Here is a 17174-nt window from a genome sequence, read left to right on the forward strand (position 1 = left end):
TTTTTTTATTCTTCTGTTTCAGCTGTATTCTGTGATTATTACAATCCACCTGACAAACATGAGTGGTTCTATAAACCCTGTGGAGCCTCTTGTCTAAGGACCTGCAGGAACCCACGGGGGAAATGTGGCAACTTGCTGTACAGTTTAGAAGGTAATTCTTYCTTGACTTTAATGCAGTTTTTGGGAGTTGCAGCAACTAGGCTGGTTTTAAATGTCTTAAGCATCAAGATGACTGAAAGGTTATCCCATGTGTCCCACAAGCTCATTGACCATGCCTTGCTAATTCTCTGTGTGATGGTGCCATTCACAGCATCATTTGCCTGTTGCCTTTAAGTATATGGAGAGATAAAACACCATTCAATATAAATTTGCAAAGAATAATTATCTGTTGACAAAYGGAGTAAATTAAAACTTTGGGGAGAGAGGTAAAAAGAGGACTTGAAAAAATAATTAGTAGTAAAAAGAACATTCATACTGGAATCACAATCATTTGGGGATAAATYTATATTTGGTAGAGATATTCATGTGTTTTCCTCTATCTGTATAACCCAGGGTGAGAATGCTTTGTTTCATTTTCCAGGCTGTTACCCAGAGTGTAGTCCTGACAAGCCATATTTTGATGAGGAGAGCAGGGAGTGTGTCTCCCTCCCCAACTGCACTTCATGGTAGGTCAGTTGATGGTGAGAGAGGTAGAATACGACTGGAAATGACAAACTACGAGATGTTTTGTTAATGTTTGTAAGAAGTGACAATTACCGTTAAATCCTCCAGGGGCAGGCTTTTTTGTAAAAGCAGGTAGTTTCAGACATTGTTATTCCATATACTAATTCATTTCAATAACACAATTCTCTCACTCTTTCTCTTTAGCGATCCCGAAGAGCAACTATGTACTGAAGACTCCAAAGGTAACTTTTCACCACCCTCACCATGCATTGGGTGCTTACAGGACACAACCCAACATCACATTACTGCAAACACATTGACAATAGGAGTCCACATAGGTGGTTTAGTAAGTGGGTGCACAGCAGTGTAGATATGGCTTGATAAGCAAAAGGCAGCCTTTGAYGTCAAGAACTATCTAAAGGAAAATCATAGGAAGGAAGGAGAGAGGTGTGATACACAGGACTCATCTTACCTAGGTAAATACCACTTTTCCACTTTCTTGGTAATCAGTGAAGACAGACAGTAGTGTGTAGCAGGCCATTCCCTGGTACCTCTTTTACTGAGTACTTTTAGAACAGGGCAAATCTTGTAGAAGTGCTGTTTCCTCACCATTAATTTCATAAAATAAACTAAGACAGATAGCTTATTAGATGCATATTTGCGTGCCTAAAGGACACACTTGGTTAAGGTACAGTATCAGTTCATTTCCATATGTGGGAGAAATCACATCCCAAAACACAGGGTGACAACACATTTTCACTTTTGCTGAGTTAGTTACAGTTCCTTTGGTTCTTAAATGTACAGTCTCTCAAATCTGGAAAGCTTCTCATATGTCCAAATGAAATTGTGTACCACTGCATGCTCCTCATTTGTGGATAGAAATTGTTGTGGAACACCTTCTGAGCCAATGTTTTGTCACTCAGAAAGGCAGTAATCCGAGCACATTCCCTGCCCAGAGGGAGTTATCCTGTGCTCCATGCTGGGTTAAGACAGCACCAGTTCTGATACTTTTACCAACCAGTTCTTTCTCTATGCAAGCTGACTCCTAGAAACACCAGCAACCAGAAAAATCCAACACCTTTTAAATTAATGAGATAGATTCTCAGTGCAGCTTCTCAAATAGAAACTGGGRAAGTTTTTCAGCCAGGTATTTCATGTTTGATGGTGTGAGCTTCRGAAGGGTAAATACAGAGTTTGGTTTGCTTTTCATTTGTATTTATATTGCAAGTGTCCTCTGTTGTCATAGCATTTTCTCTTTTGGTGCTTCAGTTTGCCTTTGCTGCTACAATGGGAAGACCTACACCTTRAATGAAACTGTGTACAGCCACACGTATGGGACTGAGTGTGGGGAAGCTGTCTGTGGCCCCAATGGACACATCATTAAAACCCTTACCCCCTGCAGAACTCCAACCACACCAGCACAAGGTACTAGAGTGRTAAGAGGCATGGTGGTGATTCTGTGGAAGTCTGTAATGGTAATAATATTTATCCATTGTGGAAAAAAACTCCTTCTGCAGGTCTACGATAAAAACAGAATTTAAGACTGTTGAAGTTTCAAAACTGAGGGATCAGAGCTTGTGGGTCTTGTGGTGAGGACCAAAAGTGCAATTTTTATAGATTCTTGCTGACCTTATTGTCAGTGATGTTAAGAGAGAATAGAAGAATTCAGCGATTTTTCACTACAACTTYTACAATAAGCTTGAGCATGTCACAGTTGACACTCTGGTGTAGTTAGTCTTAATATTTCATACTTCTAAATCCTCTTTTTCTCCTTCTTATCACCTATAACACACTATGGCTCTTATTGTACTGTTTTCTGCACTGAAATAAGTAGGTCTCATACAGGTCACTGGAATATGAAAATAAAGCTCCCTGGCAGTTAACTCTTGTTYAAAAGGGAGTTTCCAGAGTGAATGGAATGTGAAAATGCAGAAAATGCGAAACAAAAAGAGATGAGGAAAAGTGGGACATTTGCCACACGTTTACTACAAATGAAAATAAGTGGCTAAAAAAAATTATGTATTATCCTGGCAGAGAATTGTACAAGGGCAACAAGGAAAATTCAAAATTAGCTTGTCATGTGACGGGAAGACCTAAAGACCTGATGGTGAGCCCGTGTATTTGGTACTTACTTAAACTGTTAACAAATAGAATAAGTACAGTAGAAAAGGAAGGATTATTGAACGCAGACTGTAGGAGTATAGTAAGATGTCTACATGATCTGTCTCTATTTAAACCAACAGCTCCTTTGAAAGAAAGCATCCAAGAAAAAGAAAAAAATCCAAATGGAGTGCCATTGGAAATCACCTCTCCAAAGTCAGGTGAAGTACKGCAGGACTAGAAACATTAAATTGGAATGAATAAGGGACAGTAGAAGAGGTGTTTATTGTATTCTATATAGGAAAAAATAACTACAAGTGGAGAGTGGGTGTGTACTATTTCAACATCATACTGTGTAATAGAGAGAGTGYATATAAATACAGAGCGTGGTTTTAGTGTGGACATGTACAGAATGTAATGGGGGTAAAATAAAGATTCTTTGTTTTTTTTTCTTTTGTGATTGTAGAGAATATAAAGATGTGGTTGTAGAGATGTCATAGGGCTTGAAAGTAGAATTGTAAAGGATTTTAATATTAATTGATTTGATTTCCTTCAGAACCACATAAGCAATTTGTAACATCTGCACCTGCCTCATCAGAGGTAACCACTCCCTGCTTCTGCAATGACAATGGACAATTGCTACAAATGGGTGAGAAACCATGCAAATTCTTTTTTCTGCACCAYTGACATGGAAAGATGTATTGATAAATAAAAGTGCTTCAGCAAGTGCTCATTCTGCCTGTCACAKTTAGACATTACCAGAAGTTGTGACATCTTTAAACTCTAGCTAAYAGCTTCACAGCTACAACTCTCCCATATCCAATAACTTTGTTCTGCTTTGAATATCCCTGGTGTAAGGAAACTGCTATGCCAGCAGAGCCCTGAGTCCCAAACTGCTGAACATGAGCTTGTAACTCACAGTAATAKTCCAAAAACAGAGGAGGAAAGACTCTTCTTCATCTATTAGTAGCTCTAGATCCACCTGCCTCCTGGTGTTTGTGAACACCAGATGCACTCAGTGATGTATTCAGTATTGTCTCTTCTTGTGCTCATTTTCATTTCCTTCCAATGCACTTATGAGCAGARTTTCAGATTAACCCCTGTGGCCCTCTCTAATTCTTTTCCATTTGGATGAGCTGATCTCCAGTTCAGCCCCTGAATTCCAGGAGCTGCAGACAGACAGTCACCTGAGATGGCTGTGGGGTACAGACTCAGACACTTAAATGCAGGGCTGGGTATGCAGCTCTCTGTGATCAGGCCTTGGGCTAACACTTGGGTTTTGCCCTTGCAGGAGAAAATGTTTCTCTGCCAGTGAATGTGTCAGGTCGCTGTGCTTATTCTGTCTGCAATAAATCGTGTCAGCTTGAATTAACTTGGGCAGAGTGTAAAACTGGTCATACTGAGACCCTCAAGATTTGTGACCCACATTCTGAAGCCTGTCCACCAACACCTGCTCCCCAAACAAACCAAGTTCCTTCTCCCACAAGGACTTCTGTGAGCGATTGTCTTGCACTCGTTCCTCCCAGAAAGGTGAGAGACTTTGAAGATGTGTTTCATCATTCCTCATTCCACCACTCAGGCATTGCCTGCAGCCAAGATTTGGTGTTCTCTGATGCTGCCACTACAGCAGGACTGTGGCTGTGGCTGAATTAGATGATTTCAAAGTATGCCAAAAACCCCCACTGAAAGAATAAGTTGAAGATTCTTCTGTTCACCTGAAACACCTAAATAATTATATGTGGGCAGAGCTACCTAAGATGAAAAAAGACTAGGAAGCCACATCTGGCAGTGTCAGACCATCAGAAGTGGTCAGGACTTTGATRTATATACCAAAAATAAAGTAGATATCAAGGCTCTGTTGATTCCTATATGATTCATATTGCCTGGTTGCAGAGACAGAGTAGACACCAAATACTGCCATGCTAGGCAATTAACTGATTGGAATGTTGCTGTGAGTGATTCTAAAGATTTTGTGACATTAATTTTTTATTTGCCTCTCCTCTTTTCTTTCCAATTCATTGATAGTTTAATGAAACGTGGAATTTTGGAAATTGCCATACTGCCACTTGCCTGGGAGAAGGAAACAATATCAAATTGTCTGTCATTACTTGTCCACCTCAGCAACTGAAACCCTGTGTCAATGGTTTCCCGTTCACAAAACACTCTGATGAATCCGGTTGCTGTGAAGTCTCTGAGTGCCAGTGTAAGTGGCAGGAGAATTCCTGAAAATTATGTTATGTTCAGCTGGGCCTCAAAAAAGATAAGTCTGTCTGGTCAACATCTATGTTATGTTCATATTARTTTAGCAGGGAACAATGAAACAGAAGTTGCATCTGAAATATTGGCTGTTGACAGCAGATGCCCTTGCTAGGGTAATTTTTCTTTATCAAACTGGTTACTTTGTCTTTCACTAGAAGTGAGTAAAAAGGTTAAAACCAGCTTGTACTTACAGGAAGYTCAGAAGCCAAACTTGAAATCTGTCTTCCAGGTATTTGCAGTGGATGGGGAAATGAGCATTATGTGACTTTTGATGGAGCATATTATCATTTTAAAGAAAAYTGCACCTATGTCCTTGTGAAGTCAATTCATCCCGACTCTCACTTCTGGATTCACATAGACAACTACTACTGTGCTACCACTGATGGAGCAATTTGCTCAATGTCCCTTATCATTTTTTATTCCAACTCTGTTGTTATTCTGACACGAGCAATGGAACATGGAAAAGAAACAAACCTGGTAAAGTATTGTGTTAAAATGAATTCTCAATATTATTTTGCTGWAGTTATATCACTGTACTGCCAAATGTCTTGTCATGACAAAGGATTAAATATGTAAAATACGAAATGAGTAAGAAATGCAATTACATTTCTTCTTCACTCTCCTTTTTGCTTTGTGTTAATAAAAATTTGTATATTCTAAAAATCTGAGAAATTATTGTGTAACTGAAAATTGTGGTTTTCATCCTGATATGACTATTCAAATATAAATTGCAACAYATTTTAAAGGAATCTTAGATGACTGCTTAAATGATGCCTTTGACAGACGTCCTTTGGTGCACCTAAGGTCTGAATTTATGCTGCTCTGCTTTCTAGTTGCACTAATCATATACCTTACTCAATGTGTATGATTAGTGTCCATAAAAAAAAAAAAAAACCATTTTGTTTCCTTTCTTTTTAGATATTGTTTGATGATAAGAAAGTTGTTCCAGACATTTCCAAGAATGGTATCAGGATAACCAGTTCTGGCCTTTACGCCATAATTGAAATACCTGAATTAGGGGTTTATGTCTCCTACAGTCGACTTGCATTTTACATTAAACTCCCTTTCAGCAAGTTTTATAACAATACCATGGGACTCTGTGGTGAGTGTCCTTATCAACTGACAAAAATTAATGCACTGAATTTTCCTCATCCTTTCTCTTGTTCCCTTGTAAAATCTCTAAATGCTGGCARCTTCACTATTTCTCAAATGTTAATACATTTATCTCTATTTAATAGAAAGACACTGTCAAGAGACAGTGTTTTAAATCATATTCTTTCATTCTGCTTACAGCCTGTTGGTAGATGAAGACAGAATTTTCCTAAGCCCTTCCTGTTGATTATATCTACTTCATATAGGAGTGTAGGAAATCTGGAGAGTCCTGTGCCATCCCAGTTACTCTGGCCACCAGGAGAAATGTATCTGTCAACCAACACATCAGTTCTGGTTCTCATGAGTAGCTGGCAAACTGTTTCTTCGAGCCTTCTCTTCCTAGAAACTGTTCTTGTGAACTCATCCAGGACTCCACATGTTGCTCCCTTCACACAAGGAAGAGAACTTGCCCCAAGATTTTCTCTAAAAGCAGCCTAATCAGCATCAACTGTCTTTGAACTGTTATTTTTATCCTGCTACCAGGTACCTGCACCAACCAGAAGTCTGATGATGCTATGAAGAGGAACAGTAAGGTCGTCGAGTCCTTCAAAGAGATGGCATTAGATTGGAAAGTTCCATATCCTACCAACAGATACTGTAATCCGGGTGTCTCWCAGCCATCTAAGATTGAGTATCATCAGCATTGTGTGCCTTCYAGTCTGTGTAAAATCATCTGGTAAGACAAATCTCAAAAGTACCAGAAAAATAAGTCCACAGGRTCATTTTTGTTCTTCACTAAATGGCTTGGGTGAACTGATTTTAGGATATGAAGAAAATACAAAGTCTTGCATACCTTGTGAAACTGAGCAGTGATGTGTGAGTGTTGTTGAGCTTGGCAGATATTTTTYAGCTGCATCATCAAAATCAGTCCTCTCTTTATGTTGTCTGCTGCTTGGCACTCCTGCTGCCTGTCAGCTTTGGAGAGGCCAAGTGGCAGCTAGCCRTAATTCAGTAYCTRAGAGCTCTGAATTACATGGAACACRGTCAGAATATAGTAAGCAAATGTGTGTGTCTSTTTTAAAAATAATTTTGTGGTTTAAAGCAGTGTTTTCAAACACGCTAACATAAAAATATCAGCATATAGTGCTATACCTATGAGCTGAGCAGGGGCCTTTGCAGGTAGCAGCCCAACATAATATTGTTTCCTTACAAAGAATTGTCAAGAATGGCAGGTACAGCAAATTCTTTATTAAGCTGGGTGGGTATACTGCCTATGAGAACAATTTGCAGCTGTACCTTGAGGCTTTTCCTGGGGCCGGGGGGATGTTTTGGCTCTTTATGTATTTCCTTGGAAGTAGCCCGCGGTTTTTCTCCTTGCTTCGAGAAGGACCCTGACGGAGTGCCACGGCGTGGTCCCCCCCCAGCCCTACTACGAGGCGTGTGTGGCCAGCGGCTGCTCGGAGGAGCAGCCCAGCACCGAGTGCCAGAGCCTGCAGACCTACGCGGCCCTGTGCGGGCTCCACGGGGTGTGCGTGGACTGGAGGAGCCTGGCGAGGGGACAGTGCGGTGAGCTGGGAGCGGGAACGTGGGGAGCTTGGGAATGGGAGAGAGGGGAGCCTGGAAATGGGAGAGAGGGGAGTCTGGGAATGGGAGTGCGGGGAGCTGGGAGTGTGAGCGTGGGGAGCCTGGGAATGGGAGTGCGGGGAGCTGGGAGTGTGAGCGTGGGGAGCCTGGGAATGGGAGTGCACTGAGCCTGGGAATGAGAGTGAGGTGGGCCTGGAAATAAGCAGTGTGCTAAACCTGGAATAGACCCCCTGGGGTGAATCGAGGGATCTGCTCTGCCCTCGCTGCTCCGGTTGTTCCAGCCCAGACCTGGAGCGGAACAAGGGGGAAGCAGGCCYGTAGCGCTCCGAGCAGCTCAGCAGCAGCCCCGTGTGCTCCGCAGGGCTGGGGCGCTAGATGGCAACACCCCGCCGCTCTCGGGTGCTTTGCCGTGCTCGGGCACCCCGGGAGTCGGGGCGAGCTCCGCTGCTCCTGTGGCTTGTGCCTTGCTGAACCCCCCGACTCCTCTGGCTGCAGCTGCAGGGACCCCCTTGCCGGGCCCCGGAGCCCTGAGGTTCTGCGGCAGCCTGCGTGCTTTGTCCCTCCGTGTCACTGCATCGGAGGGTCCACGTGGGTCTGGGATTTTAAACTTATGTGTTGCAATGTTCCACAGAGGCCAGCTGTCCTCAGGATCAGGTGTACAAGCCTTGCGGTGAAGCAAAAAGAAGCACTTGCTTTAGCAGGTGGGTCATTTCCTAAGGTGTTTTTCAAGCCCATCATGTGAAAGTTGTCGGGGAAGTTTGAAGTTCACATTCCCTGGGGATTTAGGTGCCTTGATTGCCCTGGGCTACGTTTTTGCCTCTCATTCATTCTCATTTATATTCTAATTGTGCAGAGGAGTCGGTATGGACACCCTTCCCTCCCAAAATATCACATCAGTGTTTGTTGAGGGATGCTACTGTCCAGATGGAAAAATTCTGCTGAATGATCACGATGGCATTTGCGTGTCTGTTTGTGGTAAGGAATGAAATAAATGGTGCTATGGAAGTGGTGGTAAGAGCCTGACTAGGAGTGCACATCAAGGGGTTGTTTTGGGTACAGTGGAAAGGGGGGAGACCTTGTTACTGACCCTTTCTAAATAGGCTGGAAGCATTCCAGATTGAGAATTTCTGTCTGCTCTTGTATGCAGAAGGTGCAACTTTCAAAAGAACAAAGAGTAGCATGTTTAAGATGTTTTTGGGTTTACAACCTGTGGCTTTGCACTCTGAATTTCTGTTTGTGGTTGTTTCTCAGATTTCAAGACTTTGTTTCTCTTCCTGTTTTCCTGCTTCTGTTGTTTTACCTGGTTCCATTACTTTTAAAGTAACATCTGATTTATTTTATAGGTTGCACTGCACAAGATGGGTCAGTGAAACAGGTAAGAGAAAGGAAAATACTGTCTTTATAACATATCTGGGCTCTGWGACCTCCTGCAAAAATGACTACATGAGTTGTTTCTTTTAATTCTAAGCTTAAAACCAGTGAACTGAAATGACAGTGGGGGGAAAAACAGATTTTATTAACTCCAGAACTTGTTTAATCACTTGAGGTACAGAAACAGAAAGAGCAGTTTGTGAGAATCAGTTTCCTAGTAGAACCTCCAGGCTTTCCTCCTGGAAACACATAAATCTGCAAAGGAAGGTGGCAAATAATTGTAGTTTTTTTTTACTGTTCCTTTCTCCCTCAGATTTGAACTGCAGTTTCCCTACACAATAAATTAGGTCAAGTCAGCCTTACACTGTCTTGCAGCAGGCATTCATTGAGACAATACTTCCAGGTTTTGCACTCTGAACTGCTGTCCCTCTTGTTTTTATAGCCTAGAGAGGCTTGGGAGCATGACTGCCAATACTGTACTTGTGATGAAGCGACCTTGAACATCTCTTGCTTCCCCCGCCCTTGTGCTAAATCTCCACCTATCAAATGCACAAAAGAAGGCTTTGTAAGCAAAATAAAACCACGTCTGGAAGACCCCTGCTGCACAGAGACAGTCTGTGGTGAGTAGATCATTCCTATGTCATCATGTGGTATCAAGTGCCTTTGGCAGTAATCCTCACGTGAGATCAGGTACCAGATTCAAATAAGCACTGGAGTGGTCATTTCTTCATCTGCATGCCAGGAGAACTTGCTGTCAGAAGAGAACTCCTCTGGTCTAGCTTGTACTCCAAATGAATGCCATGACCAGACAGATACTTACATTGGAAAATCCCCCATGGATCTTTGGGACCACCAGGTGCTCCACAGGATCCTTTGGCCCTTGTCCTTCTGAGATGAGAGGGTGCTCCTTCCACAGAGATCCACCCAGCGAGGGGGGATATGTTCATCCTTCAGGCTTCTCTAAGGCTTCCTGTGGAGGTTCCTGATAAATGTTTGCCCTCAGCTTTGCTTTTGCACCCTCCCAGTCCCAAATGCCCACCACTGCACAGGAGCAGCCTGCTCCTACCCCTGGCCATTCAGAGTATTTATACCAAGACTCAGGGTGGGGGATTCTGGCAATGGTGATAGGATATTTTTTGTGCTCCTCATCCCTTTCACCTACCAGGCAGAGGTCCCTTAGGCTCCTTGGGTGCCTTGAGGGAGCAGTRGGCACTGCCAAGGTGCTTTGCCTTGCATGCCCCAAACTTCACATCTTTGGTTCTCATCCTCTGCCTCTTCATCATTTTTACTCTCTGACTTATTCACTTTTACTCCAACTTGTTTCCCTGTCAGACCTTCTCAAAGGGTGTTTAGTTTTTTCAGAGATGAGACATCCAGTGGGGGAAGAGAAGCAGGAACAAGAGTCAAAAATATATACCCTGGGAAAAGCTTTATGGGACAGCAAACCTAGAGACACTTCACCTGAACTCCAAAACTGTGTGATGCAAGAATTATCTCTTTATAGACAATTTCTTGGATGTTCAAGGTTTCTCTGCAAGTAACACTGCTGGTTAGGGTGCTTTGACTTACTTTATCTCTGCTGTCCATTTCAGAATGTGATATAAAAACCTGCATTATCAACAAAACAGGATGTGACTTAGGTTTCCAGCCAGTAGTTGCTATGTCTGAGGATGGTTGTTGCCCTATCTTCTCGTGTAGTAAGTACTTCATTTCCTTAAGGTGTTTTATTTATTCCTTGAATTATCTGATTTTTCTAAATGAGTTAAAATCATAAGCAGTAGCCTCTTCCCCTCCTTCTGTGCCTTTACTATTGGGGATTTTTTTTTCATTTTTTGGGGGGCAGTTGGAGTAACTGGTACAGTTTCTCTGTAGCCAGATTTCAGTGAGTGTAAGCTATTGAGCACACACTGAATGATGGTTAAATAGAGCTGTCCAGAAGATCCACTGCCAGATTGTATTTCCGGATTCACACACATGGGCCCTTTGGCTTTGTTATTAGCATTGTGCTTAACARCAAAGAAAAGGTCAAGTAATTTCAAGTATGAGTAAAAATCCATGAAGCAGACAGATTTTACCTTATGGAAAATACCAGGGTAGAGAATTATCCCCACTTCATGCATACATCTAAGGAGATGCWACATGTGGGCTTCTGAATAACAACCAGCACCATGTACTAGGTGCTATTTTCCCCCTTTTGAGCTCTACTCTTTGACTTCTCTAAATCMCACACAATTCAGAGATAAGTACAGTAACTGCATCATTCCTAGCACAACTTTTTTATTTTTTTTCTTACAGTACCAAAAGGTGTATGTGTTTCTGAAGGAGTTGAATTTAAGGTAGGTCTGTTTCTTTCTACAATATTGCCTGAGTCAGAATTTTCTGAAGTTCTTGTTGCCAACACTCATAAAAAAAAGCAGGATTAGAATGGCAGGATTAGATAATTTTTCCCTGCCAGTAGTCTTATATACTGCTGGAAATGTGCATTGGATTAGATGATCTGCAGGGGTCTCTCCCAACCCTAAGCAATCTGTGATTCTGGGATAGGTTACTGACTAGGTAATGCCAGAGGTCAGTAACTTGCTTACTAAATGAGTAAGCTTTAGAGTCARTAGGTCAGAATTGTGATTGAGCACAGATTTAAATCTCTTTGAATGTTATAACGTAATTTTTTKGTCAAACAGCAAAAATAGATCCATRGAWTTTATGAAAAACTCATTWAAYRTCATTRATACACCTGGGAGTGTCASYCTTGTGCTCATTTTATGATTCTGATGATGAGGTTTTAGAGACCTGGAAGTATATTCATGTCAGGAAATTCTTCAAGAAATAAACTTCATAAGCATTAGTATTTTTTGGTAGGCAAGGGGGATGTTTATCCAGAACCCTTTGAATTCTTGTAATGGTTTTCTCTCTCCTTTATATTTCCAGCCAGGGGCAATGGTGCCTAAAAGCTCTTGTGAGAATTGTGTGTGCATGGACGAGCAGGATCCTGTGACGCAGACCAACCGCATCCAKTGCCTTCCAGTGCAATGCCAAACCACGTGCCAGCAGGTCAGCCCCTCCTCAGCCACGGACAGTGGGGATGTACTCTGACACAGGGATGCTCTAACTGCCTTCTCAGTGCAACACAGCAGGATAGACTCACCCATTAATTGTTTTTTAAAGTCCTTTTTAGGTTGCTGGTTATTTTTGCCCTAGCAAATTTAAGAGGTCACTCTTGGAAAGGTGCCCTGAGGGGAAATGATTGCAAACCTGTTGAAGTCTGACTGCTTCAAGATGTTTGTGTCATTCTGTTGGTGTTGCCCATTGCCAGCTCACAAATGAAGATTGTGAGGAAACTGCACAGTGGTTTATATGTTTCCAGATGCTTTCGGGACTTGTGGGTGGGGAGTACTCAGCTACTTCTCCATACCGGAGAGAATCAGCACTCCAGTTATGCAGTCTGTTACTGAATGTAAGCAGGGTGGGTGTTTTTTCCATTCGTGCCCAGATAAGGACCAGATAGGATGCACCACCAATGTTAAAAATGGGCAAACATTTCATAATGATTTATCCTGAAACCAGCAACACCCACACCCACCAARAGATCAATGGATACCTAAAACACAGTCGAGGAAATCTTCACATGTCTGACAGCAATAGTTCTTGTAGATAACAATATTGAACCAAGTAGTGGTGACATACTGTGCGAGTAACCATGTGCTAAATTAATTTATTTGACCTGAAGAAGAATAGCCAATGACTTCTGAAGTGCCCAGAAGTCACTACTCAATAGGGGAGAAAAATTACCAGTTTTGATTGTCAGGCTTCAAGTGGTTCCAACAGGTTTCTGAAGATAACAAAATTGAAACCAGAAGATTGGCTCATTTCCTCTGCCATCCTCGGTGTAGCTTTGATCCAAAGATGCTTCAGGAGCAAGACGTGGGTTAACATGGATAAATGGAAAACTCTGTTCCCACAGGGTTTTCGCTATGTGGAAGAGAAGGGTCAGTGCTGCAGCCAGTGCCAGCAAGTGGCATGTGTGGCAAATTTTCCATTTGGCAATGTGACCATTGAGGTAAGCTCAATGCTCTGCAAGCAGGGCTGAATTATCAGAAAGACCTCAGCATTTTTTCAACCAGTGTCATGCATTTCAAGGCTGAGAGGACCTCAAGGAGATGTAAAAATGTCTGTGTTTCTAAAGTAAATGTAGATGTATACAGCTGTTCCCTGCTGTGTGCATTTGACAGACACTACTGTGTTGAAAATTATGTTCTGTGACAGGAGCGGAAATTGTGTTACCTCCCCTTCTCCTGCCACGCAATAGCAAAAAGGAATTTGGAAGGGATGGTGACATGGTGTAATACTGCTCTWGCAGAGATACCTGTGCTGGCTTCACATCRCACTRCTCCCATGTGAAGCAGTTTCATTATCCTGCCCTGAAGATACAGRGATAAAGTGTGAGCAGGCTGATGTAGCTCTACTGCCACTGGTTCTGAATTTGCTGAGGCAGAAATCARGTGACACAGCTGCTGGAGTGTAGTGAGACTCAGTGACACACACAGCTCATACATCATGTCTTGTGAATGCAGTGTAGTGTAGACATGAACTGAGCCTTTAAAGGATGGGCTTGATGATCTTGGAGGTYTTTTCCACCCTTAATGGTTCTATGATTCCATGATTCTGGCTCTTTCCTTTTATTACAGCCTGCTACTCCTGTACATGGCTAATGATGCTGTTTCAACCAGTGACTTGCCTTGCATGCCATTTCTTCTCTGACAGCTCTTGTGTTCTACATCTTTCTATTTCATCCTTGTATTCCTTGATAATTTATCTTTCAAGYTAAATTTTCCTGTTCCAATATATAATTTTTATCTCTCCATGAGGAGGCTTTGCTGTTATCCATTAACCTATACTGCAAAGACTTTTGTTCTCTTTCACTCTTTTTTATTTTCTTCCATCTATTAAAAAAGAAAACTAAATCCTTTGAAAGAGTTATTTTTAATTTGTGCATATTTTAGCCCACAAACATTAAGACACCTACCTTCTGGCATTTCTGTTAATACCTTTATGCTCATTCTGCCACCAGATTTTCCCCCTGAGAAGCCACAGAAGGGATTTTACATAGGGTGGTGGTAGTGGGTGAGCTTGGTACATAATTTGTAAATTTGAGTTGCAGAAGTCTCAGCCCTTTGAGAGTGATATGAAAAACCCAGTCTGGCAGCCAGTTCATTGATTGAATTACTGCTTTAATTTTCTAATTTTATTGCTATACTATGCTGGCTTGGGTGTTTTTTAGAATTTCATTTTCCTGTTTTTATCAGGTTGGAAGGAGTTATAAAGATCCATATGACAACTGTACTCAGTACACGTGCACTGAATCAGCAGGCCAGTTTTCCTTGACTAGTACAATAAAGGTCTGCCTACCATTTGAAGAAGCAAACTGTGTGCCAGTAAGTATTTTACAGCCAGAAAAAGACTGCTGGCATGAACCCTGATGCTGGCCCGGGAGTTACCTTTGCTGTTTTGAATCAGTCACTTCAGGATTTCTTCATCTTTCTGGATGATCATCCTTGTTGAAGGAAATGTGCTTTTTCAGCCCTGTGTCCCATGGAATTAAAGCAAAAATTTACATTGTTGTGGTCAAGAACTTTAAAGAGAAGGGTGTGGGGGCAATAGCAAGGGCGGACTAGGAAAGCCATGTACTTGAATTAGTTTTGGGGTAGACTCCGTGTAGGTCGAGCTTGTTCCAGGGGCACGTGTCATTCTCTGGGGCTGAGGTTTTTATGCTGCCTTCAACAGGGCCTAATAAGATCAGGCATGTATTACAGGGCATCTTACCTGGCTTGAGACAGGATATCTAGTTCTAAGAAAATTCACTCCCTTCCTTGCTGGATGATTTATTTCAGTTTCTTTTTTTTGAGCAGCTTTATATATAATTGGTACACAAATAGGTCTGATGAGAAATTTGTGTGGATTAGAGATGAGGGGCTGTGACAGAACTCATCACTGCTACAGTCTGCTCAGCAGTGCATGCTCCTGAACTGACTGTTCTGGTTACTTTCAATACAGGGGACAGTTGAAGTGTCTTCAGATGGCTGTTGTAAGACATGTGAGTGCATTAAATCACTGATTCTCTGTTCCAATACTGTTTGGTTCTTCCCTGCTTGTGTAGCCCTGTTTCTGCATGCACTGAGAGTCTGCAGTTTCCACAGAGTGAAAGAGAGTTTTACAGCAGCAGAACTGTTCTGTACCTCACAGCTGAGACTAAAAATCTGCCTCATTCTTCCAATGGGAACACTACAGTTTTTTTCCTCCCTTTCTGTATTTTTAAATAACTGAAACACTGTTAGCTCAAAGTATACCCCTGATAAGAAAACTTGCAGAAAGTATTCTCTATATTATTGTACTGGAAAATTGCATAGAAACAAAGGTTTTGGGTTTTTTTTTTCTATAATATCCACTCAGAAATCTTGGGTTATTATAGAATCACAAATGTAATTTATAGCAATTTAAAAAAGCCCGGAATCCTTCATGTCTCTGTTAGGTCTTGATTCAACATTATCTTTACATGCTAAATCTATTGCACAAATGTATAAGTACATTGACCAGGGGGAAATAATTTTGCTGAATTAATACCTCTTYGCACTCTCATTTATGGTTTTGGTTGTACATTTGAATTGTGAAAAGTTTTACTAGGATGAACCATGCTTGGTTTACTAGCAGATACATTTCAAATAATTTATTCCCCAGTCTGAAGAAGCCTAACAGAAGTGTTCTCCTGCTCAGGTGTTGACCTACCGCAGAAATGCAAACGCAACGTGAAGGAGCAGTACATTGTCCATGACGACTGCAAATCATCTGCTCCTGTCCCAGTGCCCTTTTGTGAAGGGATGTGCAGCACCTACTCTGTGTAAGTAGGAAGCCTTACTCTGTCCTTCTTCATGGTTTGTCTTTCTGGGTTCTTGTCACCAATGGGCTGCATTCCTTTATCCCTTTCCTGCTGTTTGAAATGACCCAGTTGGGAAACTGGATGTGCAGAAGAGCAGTCATTAGCAGTGGCTTCCATGTGATAGGAGCACCTGACCTTAGGAAAATTGATCCCTCTGGAAAGACGGCAGCAAAATTTATTAAACATGCTCTTGAACATGTCCTTTTATGGTTTTTGAACATGTCTAGTGTTTACTGGAGTTTTTTCTTGCCCTTTGTTCTCTGCATGAATTGCTTCTCTCTGTCTTGCCAGAATGGGCCTAATCCAAAATCCATGAAGTTACTGGGATTTTCCCCATTGGTATTAGAGGATCTGACCCTGCATGGCCAATAGCATYGTGAGGAAAGGCTGTTATGAATGAGCAGAAAAATTGATAGGAAAATGTTGCTTCTTAGGCGTACATGCATTTGGAGCAGCAAATATGGATCCATGTAGTATAACAACAGGTAGCAAACTGATATGAAAATCTCATTTCTATAGGTATTCTTTTGAGGCCAATGAAATGGAACACAAATGCACTTGCTGCCATGAAAAAAGAAGTCACAAAGTGGAGGTGGAACTGGTTTGCTCGGACCATAAGACAGTCCAGTTCACGTATCTGTATGTAGATGAATGCGGATGTGTGGAAACAAAATGTCCAAAGAGGATAACATGAGTATAAATGAAAGGAAACATTTCATCTTCTATTTAACCCTTCCCTAGCAAGTGAGTAGTTTAGAAATCTGTTGTGAGTAACCTTCAAATGACCATAGTAGTGCTTTTTCTTTCTGTATTATATGCAGTTGTGGAAATTAGCAAAGATTTTATTCTAAATGTTTGTAGAATAAACTGCATTTCAAAGAGGACTTGTTCTCCTGTTTCAGTGATGCTGCTAATGGGGCAAAGTGGCTGATGTCTTTAATCCCACACTGGTGTATAAACCAAGGTTATTACAAGACACTCTAGAGACAACTGATGCCTTTCAAAAGTCCTGCCTGAAGAAGGTGCACATTTTTAAACCATAACCACGTGTATCACTTCATTTCCCTCAGAAGGGAAACAACAATCACTTCCACAGCTCCAGTTCAGGCACAGGCAGCACTTTGCTCAGGGTCACATTTCTGTTCTTCTCCCTGGCAGCCCTGAATCTACTTTG

At 41.8% G+C, this 17174-nt stretch overlaps 1 protein-coding gene across 1 annotated transcript in view; it reads left to right on the plus strand.

The window, feature by feature from the left end:
• Positions 1-16725, plus strand: part of LOC130584442 (mucin-5B) — a 39036-nt gene extending 22311 nt beyond the window's left edge. The window contains exons 25-48 of the mRNA XM_057384416.1: positions 23-151; positions 581-665; positions 868-905; positions 1933-2088; positions 2907-2984; positions 3320-3412; positions 4055-4293; positions 4789-4966; positions 5252-5499; positions 5941-6124; positions 6658-6850; positions 7502-7680; positions 8330-8399; positions 8552-8673; positions 9042-9073; positions 9512-9689; positions 10662-10766; positions 11365-11405; positions 11998-12120; positions 13031-13126; positions 14373-14501; positions 15121-15160; positions 15838-15961; positions 16520-16725. Coding sequence (XP_057240399.1) covers positions 23-151; positions 581-665; positions 868-905; positions 1933-2088; positions 2907-2984; positions 3320-3412; positions 4055-4293; positions 4789-4966; positions 5252-5499; positions 5941-6124; positions 6658-6850; positions 7502-7680; positions 8330-8399; positions 8552-8673; positions 9042-9073; positions 9512-9689; positions 10662-10766; positions 11365-11405; positions 11998-12120; positions 13031-13126; positions 14373-14501; positions 15121-15160; positions 15838-15961; positions 16520-16694 — 3035 coding nt within the window. The 3' untranslated portion in view covers positions 16695-16725. The remainder of the gene's footprint in view (positions 1-22; positions 152-580; positions 666-867; positions 906-1932; positions 2089-2906; positions 2985-3319; positions 3413-4054; positions 4294-4788; positions 4967-5251; positions 5500-5940; positions 6125-6657; positions 6851-7501; positions 7681-8329; positions 8400-8551; positions 8674-9041; positions 9074-9511; positions 9690-10661; positions 10767-11364; positions 11406-11997; positions 12121-13030; positions 13127-14372; positions 14502-15120; positions 15161-15837; positions 15962-16519) is intronic.
• The last annotated feature ends 449 nt before the right edge of the window (positions 16726-17174 follow it).

Source organism: Malurus melanocephalus, unplaced genomic scaffold (assembly GCF_030028575.1).
Source record: "Malurus melanocephalus ecotype Western Australia unplaced genomic scaffold, MMel_1.1 scaffold_708, whole genome shotgun sequence".
Taxonomy (NCBI): Eukaryota; Metazoa; Chordata; class Aves; order Passeriformes; family Maluridae; genus Malurus; species Malurus melanocephalus.